The 20,210-nt window shown below is 52.1% G+C and overlaps 2 protein-coding genes across 4 annotated transcripts in view; one reads left to right on the top strand and one right to left on the bottom strand.

Annotated features, from left to right (window-relative positions):
* LOC122437005 (putative selection and upkeep of intraepithelial T-cells protein 1 homolog) overlaps positions 1 to 5,087 on the bottom strand; it is a 164,323-nt gene extending 159,236 nt beyond the window's left edge. The window contains exon 1 of the mRNA XM_043461405.1: positions 4,906 to 5,087. The gene's annotated coding sequence lies outside the window, so the exon portion shown is untranslated. The remainder of the gene's footprint in view (positions 1 to 4,905) is intronic.
* Positions 3,549 to 20,210, top strand: part of TRABD2B (TraB domain containing 2B) — a 219,153-nt gene continuing 202,491 nt past the window's right edge. For all 3 annotated transcript variants that reach the window (XM_043461398.1, XM_043461399.1, XM_043461400.1), the window contains exons 1-2: positions 3,549 to 4,582; positions 6,657 to 7,217. In XM_043461398.1, the coding sequence (XP_043317333.1) occupies positions 3,707 to 4,582; positions 6,657 to 7,217 (1,437 nt within the window). In that variant the 5' untranslated portion in view covers positions 3,549 to 3,706. The remainder of the gene's footprint in view (positions 4,583 to 6,656; positions 7,218 to 20,210) is intronic.

A 20,210-nucleotide genomic window follows, 5' to 3' on the forward strand; every position in this document is an offset into this window, starting at 1 on the left:
GTGCTCCCAGTGTCTGAGGCCCGGGTTCTACCCCTGGTCGGGGAACTAGATCCCACATACTGCACATGCTGCAACTAAGACTTGGCTCACCCCAATAAATGAAAATATTTTCTAAAAGACTGGGGAAGACAGAGTTTGGGGGTGGGTAGGAGTAGGGTACATCTGAGATAGAGCTGGAGCTGGGAGTCAGGCCACTTCAGGTCCACTGGAAAATACCGATGTGGCCCACGACCAGGGCTATGGCTGGACAAGAAAGCAGCCCTCTGGCTCACAGCAAAGGTTCTCCTTTGGTCCAGCCCAGCAGGGGAGCCCCTCACCTCCCTGCCTGAAAGACGCCCCTCGACAGGACCGGGGCTCCTGGATCTGCTCAAGAGGCAGACTTTGTTGGTTTAGTTCTGCTACAAGGCTTCTGTTTCTGCCTCGGCTGTTATAGCCTTCAGACTCCTAGTACCCACCTGATTGAACAACTCAATTAAAATGCAATCAAAGGAAAGTGACCGGGGAGAGAAGGCAGGCATCTGAGTCCACTGCTTGCCTCCTGAGCCCCGTGCCCCTTCCCATCCTGCCTACAGGTCCCTGGGCAGGCAGTGGCCATGGACCTCTGGACTCAAGTGCTGGGCACAGAAGACCCTTAAAGGTCTCTGATCCCTGCACTGTTCATCTTGATGACAGGGTAACTGAGGTCTAGGCAAGACAGCTCAACCACCTGAAGCCACTCAGGGAGAGGTTAGCAGAAGCCTGTGGAATCTCTAGGACTTTAATATAGCTCATCCAGGACTGCTCACAGTATGCCAGGTGGGAGAAAAAATTGTTTGAAAACACAGAAACCCCTATTCTTGGGGACCACCCTCTCCTGGGGCCTCAAACTAGTTTGTTCTTCTTTGGGACTAACAAGTTTATGGAAATAAAACTCACATACCATACAATTCACCCATTTAAACTATACAATATACTGGGTTTTTTAGTATATTCACAGAGTTGTGCAACCATCACAACAATCACAACAATCAATTTTAGAATAGTTTCATTATTTTCCAAAGAAATACAGTTCCTTTTAACCACGGTCCTTCCTCCCCACCAACCTCCATCTATCTCTGCATTCCTCCTTGGCCGAAGCAACCACCAGGTGACTCTCTGCTTCTATATATGTGCCTATTCTGGACATTTCATATAAGTGGAATCATATTATATATGCCTTTTTGTGACTGGCTTCTTTTATTTAGCATAATCTTTTCAAGATTGAGCCATACTGACTGTAGCATGTATCACCACATCATTCTTCTTTTATGGCCAAATAGTATTCCATTCTATGACCCTACATAGAATTGGTACAGCCACTCATCAGTTAATGGACATTAGGGTTGGTTCTCCCTTTTAGCTATTTTCTACTATCAACATTTGTGTACAAGTTTTTGTGAGATGCTTTCAGTTTTCTTGGCTATGTACCTAGGAGTGGAAAAACTTGTTTGTTCTTGCATGTCAGTAATAGTATCAGTAACCATACATACCGGTGAGGATCCTAAAGTATTATTGTACACACTGACTGAGAAAAACAGTGAGGGCAAGAAACAGGGTGAAACAAGAGAGGCACAGAGAGGTTAACTGTTTTGACCTGGCCACACAGTCATAGAAGAGGACCATGGAGGAGGAAGTCATAACTGGCTCTCATGATAATTAGCCAATGAAACATTTATAATTTTAGGAAAAAAGCCCTGGAACATTTTAAAACTCATACACATAGTCACGTGCACCGTCACTTAACTATATGGGCTCCTTTTTAATTTCATCAGGTCCTTTGTTACCTACGATCTGCCTTGTGTTCTAGGTCCCTGTGAAGACCATCTCTCGGTGGCACACACTCTCGGTGGAATTAAATCCTCCTCCCACTCCCCAGGCTTTTCACCTCATCCTCGCCACGGGGAGTGCTGACTTTGCAGGGAGTTTTGGAGCCTTGAGAAGTGGAGGCTCTTTAAACGACTTCTCTTTTTTCACAGCTGCAGTTCTCAGAGCTCTGTGTGTGGGAAGCACGGAGCCACACTGTTCTCTCACACCATCCGGGCCCTTTGGCCTGATCTGCATCTGTCACCAGATGTGTGCATAGCAAAGAGCTGAGGGGGCTTTGACACCCAGCAGGTGGAACCAGATGAAGCTGCCCACAGTCATTATTTCTGACCTTCAGAAATGATGATCTCAGGTGAGTCAGCCTGGAAGTCTCTGGGAGCCCCTCCTTACCTTCTCGGTTCCCCACCAAAGATCCAGGTTCTGGGCTCCAGAAGCTTTTCAGCCCCTGCAGCCCAGCGGATCTTTCCTGTTCAGCTTCTAGAGCGGCCATTCAGCTGCTCTCACTGCTGCCTGAAGCAGTGGGAGGCACTGGAGAGCCCGGAGTCCGGGACCTTCTCCACTCACTGCCCGTCTACCCAGTGATCTGTCTACCTTCAGCTTGACCCCTCCACTCCAGGCCTCCTGAAAGCATGGATCAGCCCCAGCCACCCTCTACTTCAAGTCTTGCAATGATTCCCCATCACCTAGTACATAACAAGTTCAACACCTGGCCAAAGGACACAACTTAAGTTCTTCCCGCTGGGTTTTTGCTCCAGCCATGCCTAACTCCTAGCAGACCCCTGCAGGTACCCACGCTCTCCCACCTGCTCCGTTGCTCAGCGACCCCTGACTTATCCTTCAAGACCTCTCCCAGGAGTCTTCCCTGAGCCCCGGGGCTGAATGAGGAAACTTTTCTCTCTGTTCCCATATCTCTGTGCTTCTGTCTCTCCTGGCACTTACCGTCCATATTTGAATTACCTGTTTGCAAGTTTGTCCCCATCTACCCTCCTCCATAGGCTGCCGGCTCTGACAACTTCACCTCATTCTTCCTCCAGTCTCTATCCTCGGGCTAGAGTCAGCGAACTCTTCTTAACACAAGTAAGCAGTGGTGGCCATGACTCAGTTCCCCTCTTGCCTGGAAACCATCCAGAGGCTTGGGTCTTGCCTCTTGGCCTTCTCTAAGTTTCATTTGCCTCTCCAGAACTGAAGGAGCCTGGTTTTAAGGGCTCTTTCAACTTTTAAGGTCTAAGGAACTGGGATATTGATCCTCACCCTTGCAGGACCCCTCACCAGGATCTTGTGTGGTACAAAGATTTAGATGGAGAAAACTGTTTAAATGTTTTACGTCTGAAGAAATTTTGAGGAAGATCATTTTGTTGTTTTGTTTTAATGCAGCTAGTGTCTGCAGAACACCTACTAACCACGTGCCAGCATTGGGAACAGTGGTTTGATACAAAGTTGTAGATACCAGCTTCCGGAGATTTCCTTTGAGTGCTGCCTTCCAGCCAGTCTGGGAGCGCCGACCCACTCCAGTTCCTCTCCTCTCTCGCTATTCACGGCTCCAGGACTTGTCTGGTCCATCTCCCCACATTTGCCTCTTCCTCGGGCCAGTGGAGTCCAGAGCAGAGCGGATTGAAGTTGGCCCTTCGGATTTCGGCCCAGGCGCCCTCTGGCGGCCGCGCGCGGAAGCTGCGGCCCGGAGGGGAGCTGGCGAAGGGAGGAGGGAGGGAGATCGAGGAGGAGGCGCGGGCAGGGGAGGAGAGGAAAAAGTTGCGCTGGGAAGTTTGGAAAGTTGGGAAGTGGCTGCTGCGGGCTTCGCCTCCCTCCGCGCGTGTGTGTGAGGGAGCGAGCGAGGGAACAGGAGAAGAGTGAGCGAGCGCCTGCCATGCCCATCAGACCCCGCCTCACCGCGCCCGGGCGCAGAGCTCGCCCGGACTCCCTGCGGCCCGGCCCGGACCGGCGCGGCCCCGGCCCCCCGCCCCCCGCGCCGGGTCCTCCCCTCCCCCCGCCCCGGCGGCCCCAGCCCCCCGCCCGGCCCGGCTCCGCGCCGCTCTCCCGCCCTCTTCTCTCCCTCCCTCCCGGCCGCGGAGCAGCATGGCGGAGCCCGGGCAGCGGCCGCGCGGCCGCCCGCCGCCCCTCTGAGCCCCGCTCGGGGGCCACCGGGCGCCCCAGACCCGACCCCCGCCCCCGCCGCGCCCGCCGCCGCACTTGTCCCGCCGCGCGCCTCCTGGAGCGCCGCGCACCCCTGGGACCCTTGAGCGCCCCGGGTCCCCAGCATAACCCCGGGTCCTCGCGCGCCCGCCGTCCCGGTACTGCTCCGGGAACACCGCGCACCCCTGGACCGCGACGCAGCTCCGGGACCTCCGCAGGTCCCGGGACCCCGGCGCGCTCTCACAGCCCCGGGGCTCGTCCAAGCGGGCGGCGCGCCCCGGTGAGGGGGCCCCGCCCCAGAGGATCCCCCTCTTACCGCAGACGGAGCCCCGCCCCAAAGGGACCCCCGGGTCCGGCAGGGACATTCAGCCACGCCCCAAAGGGCTCCCGGTATCCCGCGTCCGGAGCCCAGCGCTGCGGAGGAACCTCTGTGCCCAGCCGGGGGCTGCCTGCCCCGCTGAGGGGGCGCCGCCCAGGACGGTCCCCCGCGCCCCGCAGGCCCGGCAGGATGCACGCCGCCCTGGCAGGGCCGCTGCTCGCCGCCCTCCTGGCCACCGCCCGCGCCCGCCCGCAGCCCCCGGACGGAGGACAGTGCCGGCCGCCCGGATCGGTGAGCGAGCGCCCGCCCGGCCACTCTCCCGGCCGCCCGGCCACTCCAGCCCCGCGGGGACGATGGTTTGGGGGTCCTGCCTTCCGCACCCACCTCGGCCCACCCGCTCCACCTCTCCGCTCCGGGCGCTGCCTCGGGCGCCCTGCCCTGGCTTCTGCCGCCCGAGCTCCTGCCCCGTGCGGGGAACCGAGTTGGGGCGCTCCCTCTCCAGCTCCTTCTCCACCCGCTGACGCTCTCGGGCTCTCCTCGGACTTTCGGTCCCGCTTGGACCTTTCCTCTCTGTGCCCTTTTGGACTCCCGTCTTACTTTGATCCCGTCTTTACCCTTTGGTTCCTCTTTTCCCACTTCTGACACTGTTTCTGCCGTTCCTTGCCTTTCTCTTCTCTGCCCCTTCCTCTCGTTCACACGCTCAGACTCCTCGCAGGCTCCCCTCTTTCTCTTGACCCCCGCCGGTGACCTCAGGCAAACTTTCTCCATCTCTAGCCCAGGCCCCAGCACCCACGCTCCCAAGTGTCCGCGGTTTCACAAAAAGGATGAAGATTCCAGAGGAGAGGGAAAGAAAGTGCCAGGACATGCTGGCCTAATATTTCTTTGGGGGTTGAGTAATTACTAGGTCTCCTAATTTTCCTTCCAAACGAAGGAATCCCTTGATTTCCCTCAGTCTCTCTCCCTCAAAGTGTAAATTAGTGCCTTGAAAATAACGCTGGATTGGAGACCAGGGAGCAGGAAACCGTCTGTAGGGTCCTCACTGGCTTCCCGGTTAGTTGACCTTGGGCAAGGTGCACCTCCAGCGACCTGACTTGTGCGGAAACAGGGAGCTTGGCGCCAGGCAGAGCCTTCAGTGCTAGTCTCACCAGGATGCTGAGGTTTACATTTGTTGGCTGTTAGTAAAGTAAGGTACTATTCCCTTTTGCCACCCCGACAGATACTTTTCTTTTGTACTAGAATCAGGCAGAAAAATTTTATGAGTTGACCGAAAGCTTGCAGGTGGTGCCTGGCAGTGGACAGTCTAGGGGGAGTTCCAGGGTGGTTGGCAGTGGACAGTTCAGAGGATGTTCCTGGGTGGAAAATGACTTTGCCTGAGAGACATGAGAGACCTTTTTCATGTCCCTTGACCCCTGGACCTAAACTGGATTGGAGAAATGACCCATGTCTTCACGACCCTCCTTCATCTCTACACACACACACACACACACACAAACACACACATTCCTCTTCAGAGCCTAGGTGATGGCAGACAATTGGACTTGGAGCCCAGGTACACCTTTTAAGGGGAGGAGCCTGGAAAGCATGTACATTTCTTGGGACTAATTCTGTGGAATCTTTCCCTCCCAAACCAGGGCCTTGAGACTTTACTTAGCCTGCAGGTTTTAAAGCACTTTCTCATCTGTGGTTTCAGCTGGTGGAGCAAAGTGGCTGACACCCCAGACCTGCCCTCCAAAAAGAAAACTGCATCCGCCCTGCTGAATGGGGAAGTAGCTGTTTAAATAGGCTATTTTTAATAGGTGTTCTGCTTTCAAAGTGCTCTTGGCGTGTATCTTCTAATGGTTGGATTTAAAAGTTATATGACTTCCTCCCTTCTTGCCAGAGCAGGACTCTTGGTCCCCCTCTCCCCACCCTCCACATGAAACACCGCTGGTGAAGGTTTGGCTTGGCCAAGATTAAATATTCTCAGGTGGTGTGGCAGTCCTTGGCACTCACAGCTAGAGCCAATCATAACGAGAGCTTCCTTCACTGCCTTCACTCCCTCTGAGCCTGGCACTGCTCTCAGGGCTTATTTACATAGATTGTGTCTTTTCATTCTCCCAGCAATCTTTGAGGTGGCTGCTCTCAGCTCCCATTTTACAGATGGGGAAACTGAGTCTGTGGGAAGTGAAACAGTGTGCTTAAGATCATAGAGTCAAGACAGGCCAAAGCCAGGATTTGAATGTGGGTCTCAGTTTCCAAAGCCCTTGCTCCTTCCCATGGCCCTAGGTTGGTCTCTGTCTTCTTATCCCCACCTCCACCTGCCCCCTCTGTTCTAACCTTTTGCTGGCTTCAGCCTGACTGCTTTCCTTCACCTCTCCTTCTGCAGCAGAGGGACCTGAACTCCTTCCTGTGGACTATTCGGCGCGACCCCCCAGCCTACCTGTTTGGCACCATCCACGTCCCGTACACCCGTGTCTGGGACTTCATCCCAGACAACTCCAAGGCAGCCTTCCAGGCCAGTGCCCGCGTCTACTTCGAGCTGGACCTGACCGACCCCTACACAATCTCGGCACTGGCCAGCTGCCAGCTGCTGCCGCACGGGGAGAACCTGCAGGACGTGCTGCCCCGCGAGCTCTACTGGCGTCTGAAGCGCCACCTGGACTACGTGAAGCTGATGATGCCGTCATGGATGACACCCGCGCAGCGGGGCAAGGGGCTCTACGCCGACTACCTATTCAACGCCATCGCGGGCAACTGGGAGCGCAAGAGGCCGGTGTGGGTGATGCTCATGGTGAACTCGCTCACGGAGACCGATGTTCGCTCCCGTGGCGTGCCAGTGCTTGACCTTTACCTAGCCCAGCAGGCTGAGAAGATGAAGAAGAGCACCGGGGCTGTGGAGCGCGTGGAGGAGCAATGCCATCCGCTCAATGGGCTCAACTTCTCCCAGGTAAGCCCGGGGCGCCCGGGTCCCAGAGCCCAGCCGTTCCCATGTGCCTTCCTCCTCTTCTCAGATTGTCTTCCTCCTGCTTCCAGATCCTGTTCTTCCCTTAAAAGGAGAGGATCTTTCGAGATGTGGGGCAGCTCTTGGACTGCCTTTGTGGTGGTCTGAGGACAAACTGGTGTGTGCTGAACTTGGGGGTGAGAGTTCGGGTGTTTGCTTCTGTCTCAGTATGCCACCTGGCCGGGATGTGTACACTCCCCACCTGCTGTGCCCGCCCAAGCAGAAAGAATTTCCCTCGGAGCATCACAGTGATGAGAAGCAGAGAGGTGCTAGTTTGCGCCTGACTTTCCCTGAGGCCCTGGGGTCTCAAGAGCAGGAGGCTGTCCTGAGGCCATTGGGAGACATTGGGAGGATGCATCTAGGCAGCCGTTTGTGTGTGTGTGCGTACACGTGTACGGAGGACGCATAGAGGGAGATGTGCTTCCTGGGATTGGGAAGCAGGAGAGGTGCGATGGACCTGGTGTCTGCTGACCCTGGCTTGCAAGTTGAGGTAAAGAGCTGCCAAATTTCCTGGGGGCCTCTACAAAGCTCCATGTGCCCCTCGGACTGCCTCCCTAGGCTGAGAGAAAGTCAGCAAGGATAGTTTAGGGGTTAATAATTTCAGAGAGATGTGTTCACTTCAAGGTTGACAGTTCTGATTTCTGAACCTCAGGCATGGGGGTAGGGAGGAGGGCGGAGCTTACCCAGCAAAGTGTCGTTAAAAGCCCTGTCTCCGTGGGCAGAGGTCACTCACAACTCACTGGCCCCAAACTCAACTCTGAAGCCCTGGGAACAATGAGTTCACATCTGTGCCTTGAGACGGCCTGTCAATCCCAGAATGGGCTCGCTGAGTCAGGGGTTGGTGGCTCCTGCAAGCAGGACCCTAGACAGGGCCCCGGGCCCATGCCGCAAGTGAGGCATGGTCCCCAAGACATGCTTTCCCAGGAAGGAGCCAGCCCGGTAAATTGCCTGGGTTAGAAGCTCTACCGTTGGAACCAGACCTGCTTGTGCTCCCGAGATGCTGCAAGCTCTTCACCAGGGAAACAGGAGCAGAAACTGATCCCCCTTCGGAGATTTCTGGCTTTTGTTTTTCCAGGGGAAATGCAATATTGTCCCCAGGGAGGTAAGAAGCCAGATTGATTTGCCGGCCAAATGAAAGACGGGTTTGTCGTTCTCCTGCTGGCTCTCCCATAATTGTGGAGTCCTTACCCAGAGGGCCCGGTGGCAGGAATATTGGGGCAGTTAGTCACGCCCCGCAGGGTTCTGACTACGCCTGACTCCTTCTCCGCGGGGAAAAATCCTGTGCATTCTCTGGCCCAGCGCTGATTCCTCTGAACGTACCGGCTCGCTCCCTCTGAAGTGACTTTTCCCTTGCCAGCCTCAGGAGCTGATATTATCTGCGTTAGGCTCCCCAGTGCTCACCGCCCATCTCATTTTGGAGACAGGTTTGTGGGAGGCCTCTCTGTTCAGAGGCCTCATGACTGGCCTCGATGTCTTTTTTTAGGCTGGGAAGGTGGGTGACCCACTGTCCCTCTCAACACCCTCTTTGTACCAACCACAGAGGAATCCGACCAGAGCCAAAGGGAGCACACAGACCCTCTGGTTAAACAGCCCCTGACTTTAATCTGTCTCTCTTAAAACAACAAAACTATCTTTCTTCGAGGTCTGGAAACACTGCTGTGCAACCAAAGGATGGCTCTGGTAGGTTGAAAACATTTGCTGGAAAGCATGCGAGGTTATGTTTTAGGAAAAGTTCCTGAGAGCCATTCATCGGCCAGCAAGAAGCCCGCTGACAGTCTCCAAAGCCCACGTTTGAAGATCAAACAGACTCAAATCTCTGGTTTCAAAAATGCACCCACCCCATCACCAGCCTGGGCCCACTCTTAAAATTGTTCTTGGGTCCAGCTCCCTGAGAGGGCTGCAGGAAGTAAGTCCTGAACAAAAGAAAACAGGATTCCTCTCGGTTCCCTAATCTGCACACCCTTCACCACCTGCCAGAGTGCCTGACCCCGCCAATTTGTCGTGTTATCATTTTGGAGCAAGGTGATGAAATCTCTCCTCCATACTCGTGGGCAGACATGGGCTAACTGGGAAGGGAGAGATTCCAGAGCCTGGGCAGATGGAGTTGTTAGGGATCCCCAACCCCAAAGTCAGAAATGCAACAACAGCCTTCTCAGTAAAATTGTATGCACGCGTGCACAGTTTGATATGAACATCTGTGATGCATTATTGTACTGAAATATCTGTTAAGTGCATCAGATTTTTATTTTTTCTTTCCTCCCAGCATTACTGTTATTGCAAAATATTTGGGGAGGGGGGAGCAATGAGAGAAGATGGTGAGGGTAAAAAAAAGCTTGAAAAGAGAGTGCGTTTTGTTAAGACCTGGGATTTTAGTTTTAATTTTAGTATTTCTCAAAATTCTTTTATTTTCTTCTGTCAGAAATACCACATTTTCCCTAGCTAAATGGAGAAAGAAAGCTATACCAGCTAAAGGTAGGACTTATGTAAAAGTTTCTTCCGTCTTTGTACAGCATGAAAGATTAAGCTTCTTGGCCCTGGTCTCTAATTTTAATATGAACTGAGCGTACTGAACCCAACATCACTGTGTGTTTGCTATGTGACCTTGAGCAAGTCACTTCCCCTCTCTGGCCCTTGTTTTTCCCATCTGTGAAATGAGACACCAGGATTAGGTCATCATTCAAGCCACTCAACCCTGACATTCCATGGGACGATTTTAATCAACTCCATGTGCCGGGCACCCCGCAGGAGGCTCTGCACGCTTTTTCATCTTGTTGGAGTCTCACAACCCTATGACTTTCTTAGGTGGGCACTCCGAAAGCCTGGATGACTTGACCAAGGCCACGTGGCTAATAAGGAACAGAGCCAGTCTGCCTGACTTAAGGGAAGGATGCAGTCCGCATGCTGCCCTGCATTGATTCCCTGGACGTCCTGCGTCTAGGTGGTTCGTGTCCTGCAGTTCTTCCTTCAGTACACTCTTTGGTATCCTTCTTTCCTTTAGGGTAAAGGGCTCAACAGTTTACTTCTTGGAGAATTTGTCCTTCTAGAGAAATTATTTCTTTTGGCTCTGTGGCTGGAGCGGGGATGGTAAAGGCAGGTCCTCTAAAGATTCCTCTGATGTGTTTACAGGCAGTAGTGGGCTGAGGGATGGGAGTCTAGCTTCTAGGTTTCGGTCCCAGCTCTGGCTCCAAAGCCAATGACTTGTGTATAACTCTGGCGTTCTTGTTTATCTCTTGAATGGAGCAGTAGTGACGAGCCTTTTTTTTTTTTTTAACAACTGAGCTGGTTTTGTGAGGATGTGAACCGACGTGATCTGTGGGGGGGTTGTCAGGAGGGTAAGAGACTACCTAGACAAAGGGCCCGTGCTTGGAAAAGAGTCTGGGAGGCTTCAGGACAAGGAAAGAAGGATGCATGGGAAGCATCACCTTCCCCTGTTGGCACCTTCTCCCAGCAGCCATGCCCACTGCCTGTGCTTTGCTGAACAAAGTAAAGCTGGAGTAATAGGAGGTGGTGGTAGCCCCTGAGCTCAGGGGCCTGGGGATGCCTGAGTCTCGAGTCTAGATCTTGTGACAATCTTGAGACCTGCCCATTTCAATCAGCTCTGCTGGCTGCCTCTGGGGATTGGTACCAGCTGCCACGAACGCAGTGGGCTGATCAGGGGACCTCTTTCTCCCTCTAGGGGGCCTCAGTGGCCCCCACTCAGTACAGTGGAGGCCCTGGATGAGGAGCCCTCTAAGTTATGTGGTTCTCCGAGGCAAGACGAAAAAATGAGGACACTGCCATTCTGAACTTGGCTGTGATTTAACTCACATGCCGACGCTGTTCATCCACTGTGTGTGGCTTGGGCGTGGCTGCCAAGGGTGTCCAAGATGTTTGTAAAATTCTACAGCCTCCTCTCAGAGGAGTTAGAAAGCCCAAAGTTATCGTTTATTGAGCTGTGTCTCCATACAGGGTGCTATATTAGACCTTGTAATTACATCATCTCTAATCCTCCCAGAGATGTGACAAGGCCTGTCATTGTATCTCTTTTACAGACAATAAATTAAGGCTTAATAGGTTAAGTCATTCGGTTGTGATTATACAGCCAGGTCAGGCGGACTCAGGATTCAAGCGTGAGTGTGTCTGATGCCAGAGTATGTTTTTCAAGATTCCGAGAGCTGATGTAATTTTGTTTTTAACAGTCAGATGGCATTATCTGGTGATTTGTGTGTGTGTGTGTTGTAGTGCAGGGAGATCATCGTATCTTGCTAAAAAATAAAATATTAAAAAAAATGTATTGAAAGAGATCATTGAAAAGTGCTGAAACTGATTTTCTCCCTGGATTAGAAATTGGATCTGATTCTAAAATAGGAGTTCTTGCCTGGAGAATCCCATGGACAGAGGAGCCTGGCAGGCTACAGTTCCTGGGATCGCAAGAGTTGGACACGACTTAGGGCTCTATCTTTCTTTCTTCTAAAGGCTTGCCCAGCTTTCCAAGGGACCAAGGTGAAGACAGGACCCCTAACACAGGCTAGGCAGCACAACTGAATAAAGGGTCTCCTTGGTTATAGTCAGAGGTCCTAGATCTATCTGAGGGAACAGCACATACTATGGGGTGCTTAATTAGGATTTAGAGAGAGACTGAATGGTCAGAAACAACGATATGACCATCCCTGCTTCCCTTCCTTCGTCCAACACTATGGAATGAATGAATGAAGAAAGATGGCACAAGCCACTGTGAAGAGCTCCCTCCTTGAACTTTAATAGTTCCTCACCATCCTACCGGAGAAGGCAATGGCACCCCACTCCAGTACTCTTGCCTGGAAAATCCCATGGACGGAGGAGCCTGGTAGGCTGCAGTCCATGAGGTTGCTAAGAGTCGGACATGACTGCGTGACTTCACTTTCACTTTTATGCGCTGGAGAAGGAAATGGCAACCCACTCCAGTGTTCTTGCCTGGAGAATCCCAGGGCCGGGGGAGCCTGGTGGGCTGCCGTCTATGGGGTCTCACAGAGTCGGACACGACTGATGCGACTTAGCAGCAGCAGCACCATCCTACAAGGACACAAAATGTGGAAATAATGAAGCGGGCAGCGGAGTACAAAATAGGCTCTGGCCCTACCCTCTTTCTACCTTGGCCATGACTTTCGGCTTGTCCTGTCCCTCTCCGGGCCTAGATTGCCCGCTCTGTCCCGCCGCAGTTTCCAGGACCGGCCCGGTTCTGACTTCCGTGTGCCCTTCTGCAGTCCTTGTACTTTGGAGGGCCTGGGCCACCCTGAGATTTCCAGGCTGAATTCTCCGCAGTTGGGAGGGCTGGCCAGCTTGTGTCTGGCGGGCTGCTGCCTATACCTAATCTACGCGTCCTGAAGCCTGCTGGTTCCAGTGGGTGACCTGGTGCTTCTTGCTTCCAGCCTGTCAAGCAGATGGAGCCCCAGCCCGTCATGGCGAGGTCTGGTGTAAAGCTGCCCAATCTTGCAGCCTGCCCTTCCCCAGGACTCCTCCCTCACTGGCTCCCTCATTCATTCAGCCAGAGCATCTTAGTGTCAGCCAGGATAGTACAGGGAGCAGACACTGGGGAGCAGCCTGGATTTTTCCCCTGGGGAGTTTACTGCCAAGCCAGGGGCGTTATCAGTGCTTTCTTCCTAACAGCCGAGGAAACCGAGGCACGGAGAGCCTGTGTGTTAGTCTCCCCTATGTCCTGCCTGCACATCACACGGACAGCCTGTTCTTCCTTTCTCTCGCCATCATACATTCCCATCTCGGAACCCACCTCTCACTTCCCATCCTCCAAGAACGGCTGTTCCTGAGTCCTACCCCCTCCCCCACCCGCTGGGCCTCCATGGCAGCTACCGCAGCACTGACCTTTGGCCTCTCACGTCCATAGCACTTATCCCTATTTGTGGCTTCCTATCAGACCCGTGTGCCCTCCCCAGATGGAAAGGGTAAGACACTTCTCAAGACCAGCTGGGCACCCCTAAGGACCTGCAACCATGCTGAGCCGTCTTCTCCCCAGTATCACCCGCAAAGTGAGAGCTTCGGGGTCAGTGTTGGCTCCGAGCACAGGCTGGCCTGGTCCACACCTGTAACTCCAGATCCTGGCCTGGGAGCAGGCCGCTCCTGCAGCCTGCCGCACCCGCTGTGGCTCCCGCCCCAGCCCTGTGGTCAGGAGCTGTTCAGCAAATGTCTGTCACATGGTGTGGAAGTCACCTGGAGGACCCCCGAGGCCTGACCCCTAGACATGTGTACTCTCAGTTTCTTTCTGTGCTCAGAGAGCTGTTTGCAAAGAGCCCCTGCCAGCACAGCAGGCTCTGTCCTTTTTTCTTTTTTCCCCTGACTTGGTTAATTTCAGACTTTAACATTTAATGTTATTAAGCTCAGAAGCAGACACGTAGGATGGCTCAGGTCCTTCCATCAAAGGAGAGTGAGGCCATAAAGCCGGAGATGTGACCAAGATGTCATGAAATATTCTTGTCTCTGAATCAGAAGTTCACAGCATGAAGTCTTCCTGATTTACAGAATCTCTGAGCTGGGACTTGGAGACTCAGGGAATCTAAGAATGGTGAAATCTTAGAACATTAGCCTCAGAGGCATTTTTGGACTCGAAGAATCTTCACATCGTGAAATCCTAGCCCCTTAGCTTTGAAGACTTTTCAGCTCATACACACAGACTTCGAACATCTTAGAGTTGGAAGGGACCAGTTCTCAAGAATTCCAAGAAGTCCCATCCTCAAACACAGTGATCTCCTCCCCACAACTCAGCCTCCCGCCCTCCCCAGGCCAAAGAAAAGCCTGACTTTGTGACGGAGATAAAAATGGGAGCGTGCCTTTGTTAATAGTTCCCATTTGGACATCTCTCAAAGCCAGGAAGAGGTCGCCTGGTAATGCAGCTTTCTGAGGGAGGAAACTGAAGAATAGGACGAGCTTGCAGCCAGCCAGCCAGGCGGCCGTGTTTCTTTCCCCCTCGAGTTTGCTTCTAAATATTATCCACTTCACTCCCTTTTATCTCCCATCACTGGCTCTCTGTCCGCCCACTTAATCCACAGGCAGCCGGTGGCCCAGCCTTCAGCTCTGCTCAGCTGCTGCCAAGCCGTCTGGCCTAGCAGCTCCTCCAGGATCTGCAGGCTTTTAAATCTGCGCAGAATATCCGCTGGAACACAGAACGTTGCCCCAAGCTTGGAAATGCTGTTGCATGTGCTGAGCCCCCTCCCTCTGCAGGAATTTCCTTCTTTTCTCTTCTACTCCTGAATCCTCTGAGATCTCTAAGGCTCAGCTCCATGCTGTACTTCCTCCAGGAAGTCTTCCCAGAATGCTTCTAAATCTCATCTGCTTGGGAGGACTTGGTGCAAGGCTTTCTTTGATGACGCAGCCACATCTATTCTTTCCCTCCGTGAAATGTGTGATGGCATTTTATGATATTCTTTCACCACTTAGATATTTTACATTCTATTGTAATTATTACTGCAGCTGTCTTTTCTTTCCTCATCAACCCAGCTTCAAAACCTAGCTCAAAATATGCTCAAAGTTGATTACAAAATGAGACTGGATGTTTTCCAGTTCTGAAGTTGGGGTCCTGTGGTGTATACTGTGGTTGAGGTGTTGGCAGCTCTGGATGCTAACAGGAGGCTGCCTCTTGGCCTCTGGATTCACAGAAAGCCTCAGACTGCCCACCTGAGACATGGAAGCAGTTTAGTGCTATCGCTGGCCCATTGGTGAGGACTCTATGACACCCGCAGGTCACTGTTGAATTTCTCTATCTCTCCATCCTGGAATGCCTTGGTGTCTTCTCTTCCTCATGTGTTCCTTGCAAACAAAGGCCTCTTTTTTTTTTTTTCCTCCTTTTCTCTACTCAGAGTTCATGTGAGCTTCTACAGGGTCACTACATCCCCCACTTTATTTTCACTTAAAAATGTTTAATTTTACCCGTACTTGCTACTTTGCCTGGGCTCCTGTGCTGCCAACCTGTTCTAGTCCTCTCTCCTTTCCTCTCTGTCACACAGTCCTTGATCAGGCCTCCATGCATTTGCTTATGCTCTTCCTCTACCTGAGAGCCCTTCCTGGTTTTTATGGTCTGGCTTTAAGGGTCCCCAAGGGCAGTCATTTGAAAAGCCTGGACCCTTCAAGCAAATGATTCCTTATAGTCAGACTTTCATCCGAGACAATGAAAGTCACCAGATTGGACTGTCCCCTTTCGGCTGATACTGCCTGATCATAACTCAGGCATTCTGAGTTTAGGTGCAATGATGTGATTGGCTTTCAGCGTTGTAAGTTTTTTTTTCCTTTTCGTTTTTGATTTGTTTTTTTTTTTTGAGGCTTACTTGACGACATTGTATTAGAGATTGAGAAAGAGTTAGTGCTCTGGTGACAGGCACCTGTCCCATCATGAGGACCCCACCTTCCTGACCTCTTTTAAACCTAATTCCCTCGTAAAGTCTCCATCTTCAAATACTATCACAGTGGAGGTCAGGGCTTCAGCATATGGATGGAGTGGCACAAATCTGCAGTCCCTAATAGCGAGTGAGTTGTACCGGGGCCACTCTGCATGCTTGACTACCCTTGAAAGGAACCAGAAGGTCATCAGACTTGGCCCACACAGGTCAGGGCCCTGGAGCTGTCTCTGGTGGTGGCCTTAGTCCTGTCCAGTCTCTTCAGGGCCACCTGCTGCTGGCCTGTGTTCCTCTCTTGATTAGGCAAGGTGACTTCTCTGGGGCGGGGGGACCTGCGGGTTTTTTCAGATCTGTCCCTAACCACCGTCCACCTCCCCTGTGCATGATAAGTCACTTGAGTCATGTCTGATTCTTTGGGAACCCATGGACTCTAGCCCACCAGACTCCTCTGTCTGTGGGAATTCTCCAGGCAAGAATACTGGAGTGGGTTGCCATGCCCTTTATAGGGCATGTCCCTATATATATATATTCCTGACACTATATATATATTCCTTTTCTCCCCTTCAGGTCAGGAAGAGCAGGGGAAAGCACTCAATTTTACCTCTCAGTGGCTCTTATCTTGTGAACCTGTTTCTTTGCATAAAGCTTCCTCTCTAGATTCCTCATTCCGAGGAACATCCTGGCCTGACTTAACCTTCAGAACCAAGAATTAGTCAGTATTCACCCAGCATAGCGCAGACTCAGCTCAGAAGCCCCCTAGGATGCCTCCAGGCAGGGCCCAGGACAGGCCAGTGCTCTTTCAGGCAGGGCCTAAAACCATTGCACTCATCAGGAATATAGGTCACCTAAGGCTAGTTACCTAACCTTCTTGGGTCTTAGTTTCCTATCTGTCAATTTCATCTGATTGCTATGAGGATTAACTTGATTATGAAGTGCCAGACACTCATGGTTATTGCATCTTTAAATTAGCATCATCATATAATTTTTCCAGAAATGTTTTTTAGTTCCCACTGTGTGCCAGATACTGGGATTTGTGCTGAGATACAAAAGTGAGCAAGAAGGACGAGGCTGTTCCCCAGTGATGCCTTCCAGGGTGGGGCTGGAGGGAGCAGAAGCACCTTACCCTGTGGGGGACGGTGGAGGGGGGAGCCGTAGGCAAAGAGAGGGGGGTTGGTCGTGGCAGGTAATGTGATGTGCTCTGGGAGCCGGCTTCCCACTCCTGCCCACCTCTGCTCCAGTCGGGGTCAGAGTGCGGTTGGCTTTGCTCAGACGAGATTCCGCTGGTGAGATTCCACTAGCGAAGATGCACGTTTCCCAGAGGCGCTGCACACAGCCCCGCCTGCCCCTCGGTCAGCCCTGGCAACTGTACAGGAGACACGGCAAGCTGCGCCCACGTCCCCTGGCCAGCCCTGCCCTGGGAAGCCAAAGTGCACAGATAAAAGGCCAGCCCTTTTCCAGTTCCTCTTCTGTTTAAAGGACTTACCTGCTTCCTCCCTGTTAGAGTTCTGTTAAGTTTCCTGACCAGTTTTACCTCCTGGCAACTCAGTGCGCCTTCTAGGCGGTTTGTAATTTAAGCCTCCAGCCCCATTTGAAACCGCTTTTGAGAAAAGATGTGGACAGAGAAAGCCTTTCAGATACCTCCCTGTATCATCTTTTTGCCCTAGTTCTCATGGTTTCCTTTCCTTGAACTGCTCTGCTTTGAGTTTGAGGAGAGACAAAAGCCTAATTGGCAATGATAATTCCAACCATTTGCATTGAGGTTTGCAGTTTCCACAGTCTTTCACATGCAATAACTCTAGCTCACAATTCCTCCCGACCCCCCAGACAAACACCTTGAAGGGGGCTGGACCAGTTTCCTGTCCCTACCCCCCATCTCCCCTATTCTGACTCCCAGTGGGCCCCCAGGAGAACTAGTTGGGTGGCTATAAATTCTCCAGGATTATGGGATATTTTTGAGCTCCAGACCCTCTGCTGGGGATGAGATGCAGTCTGAAGAACTGTGTATGGGCTGTGGATGGGTGAACTGAGGCACTTTGGGACCTCAGTGGCCATAATTGGCAGGGTCACTGTGTTTGAGCTTGATTGTTTAGTTGACCCAGCACTATATAGCCCCCATGCCAAGGCCTTTCGGTGGTCTTGCAGGTGACGTTTCTGTTATTCTGCTTCCATCAGTATCTCCATCTACCATCTCCATAAAACTTCCATGTAGTTTTATGGAGGGGGTGATGAGAACGGGATGCAGGATTCTTGACGGAGAACTTGCAGTTTCTACAGGACCTGGGCCCGTGGAGATAGGAGTGGGAGAGGCCTTGCCTGGGGGAAGGAAACTGTTAGGCAGAAGTGAAGGTTTGCAAGGAAGGTCTTTCTACCCCTCCTTCCTTTGACTGTACTCTCTCCTTTTCCTCTCCAGCTCCCAAGACAGCCGTTGTTATTTAGTGCCTATTATGTGCTAGACCTCAGGTTTATTACAGTAAATTTCTAAAGTACTCCTGAAAGGTAAGTAGCATTTCCCCCATTTTAGGAGCTAAGACTAAGTATTTTGTGCAGAATGATGGAGTCAGGATTTAGATGCTTTGATACTTTAAGAAAAGGACTGGACTGAGCTGGAGTTAGAATTCCAGCTCCACCAACTCAGACTGGATGACTGAGGGTCTGTTTCTATATCTGAAAAGCTGGGGCTCATAATAGCATCCTCCTCCTGGTGTGTTGAGGAGTGAATGAGGTAATGCATATCCACCACAGAGCTGACCGCTGGCACACCCTCAGAGGTAATGGATGTTAATTGTGGTGGTTTAAGTCATGGTCAGTTTAATTAATGTTACTGGCCCATTTTCACACTGTCTGTGTCTGGAGGTGAAGCCCATCCCATAGAGAAGGTGGTTCTCGATCCTTGAGTCTCCTCTATTGTGAGCGTCATCCAGAGCAGGGTGAGGGGTTGGCCTGATTGGGACCGTGCAACCTGATCACCCACAGCGTGGTTATTTTTTTCTGACCATCTAGCCATACTTGTTCTAGTTCAGCTTGCCTACGATTTCCCACCACTCCCTGGAGTGTGGACATGTCAAAAAGGAAAAAAAGGTTTAGGCTGAAGACTGCCACAGCTTGCATGCCTCATGCATGCATGACCTGAGACCCTTCCCCCTCTGAGGGTCCTTTTCCTCTATTGCACAGGGGGCGGGATGTTAATAGCAGTGACTCAGTGATAGGGAGAATTGGGGTGAAAGCCTGGGCCGGACTTTATTAGCTCTTCAGGGGGCTGTGCTTTTTGTGCTGCTCAGTATGTATTTCTCCTCTTCTCTTTCTCCCAAAGAGAAGTACCCTGTGTCTGCTCAGGGAATTGAATTAGTTATTATGGAACTCACCCATCCATTCCTTCCTTCAGTTGTTTACCAAGCCCTGCTGGGAACTACACTGTGCCAGGCTTACTTCCAGGTCACAAGTCTGGGGCTGGTGAGGAAAGGAGGGATTGAAGAGACCCCAGAAAGAAGTGCTTCAGAGCAGAGTGCCAGGAATGGGTCTGAGTCTTATATAGGCACTGCCCTGCTGAATCCTCACTACACTCTCTCAGGGACATAGTATCATTCAACCCCATTTTACAGGTGAGAAAACTGAGGCACTGGTAGGTGATTTCATTTACCTGAGGTCACACAGTTGGTGAGGGGAGGACCTAGAATTCAGACCAAGGAAGTCTGGCTGCAAAGTCTGGGTGCTCACACTCTCCGCATCTTTGAAAAGGGACTGAAATCTGACAGTAGAGGGGTCAGTAGTGGATGGGGGAGGCATAGCTCTACTTCTACTTCTACTTCTTACTAGAAGTAAGAAAGATTAGGAGCAGCAGGGAGTTGATAGACTTCTGATGTTCCCTCCTAAGGAAGAATGCCACATTGCGAAGGAGAGAGGGAGGTGGTCTGTCGGCCAGGACCTAAGGTGAGGGGGGAGGCAGGGGTTGAGAGCCAAAGCTGGCCTTGGCAGGTGAAGGAATAGCAGGGCAGACTGAGGGTCCAACAGGAGTGGAGGCTGTGAGTTTATAACGGCACAGGCTGGACAACTGGGATACTTCTTTGTGTCACTCTCTAGGGCAGGCGCAGGAGGAGGAAGTGTGACAAAGGGCCACCCCCAAACCCCCAGCCTCAGGAGCCCATGCTGGGTAGGGTAACAGTTCCCGTCTGCCTGTCGTGGTTGAGTGCTGACCCTGAGCCCCCAGCCCCACCTGCAGCTGGGGCTTTGCAGGGCCGTGGGAGGCCTTACAGATGCTGTCAAGATGGATGAGACCGCATCCTTGCTGTCCTGGAGTTTTCTTTGCTGGTGAAGATGCTCACTGTATACAATAAACAGATTCCCCCTTCCTTATGAGTACCTGGCTGGGCTAGGAACTCATACCTATGCTCACACTATACTTGGCAGTACAGTGCCACCTTAGGTCAGTATAGAAAGACAAACAGGGGTTCCCAGGGTTCAGGAGGAACGCCAGTATGGGGGTGGGAGCTGATGGTGATCAGTATCACCATCAGTATCAATATTCAGACTGAGCGACCGTCCTTACTCACTGTCTATCCTATTTACTCATGGAGAGTGCTTG

Source organism: Cervus canadensis, chromosome 2, assembly GCF_019320065.1.
Source record: "Cervus canadensis isolate Bull #8, Minnesota chromosome 2, ASM1932006v1, whole genome shotgun sequence".
Lineage (NCBI taxonomy): Eukaryota > Metazoa > Chordata > Mammalia > Artiodactyla > Cervidae > Cervus > Cervus canadensis.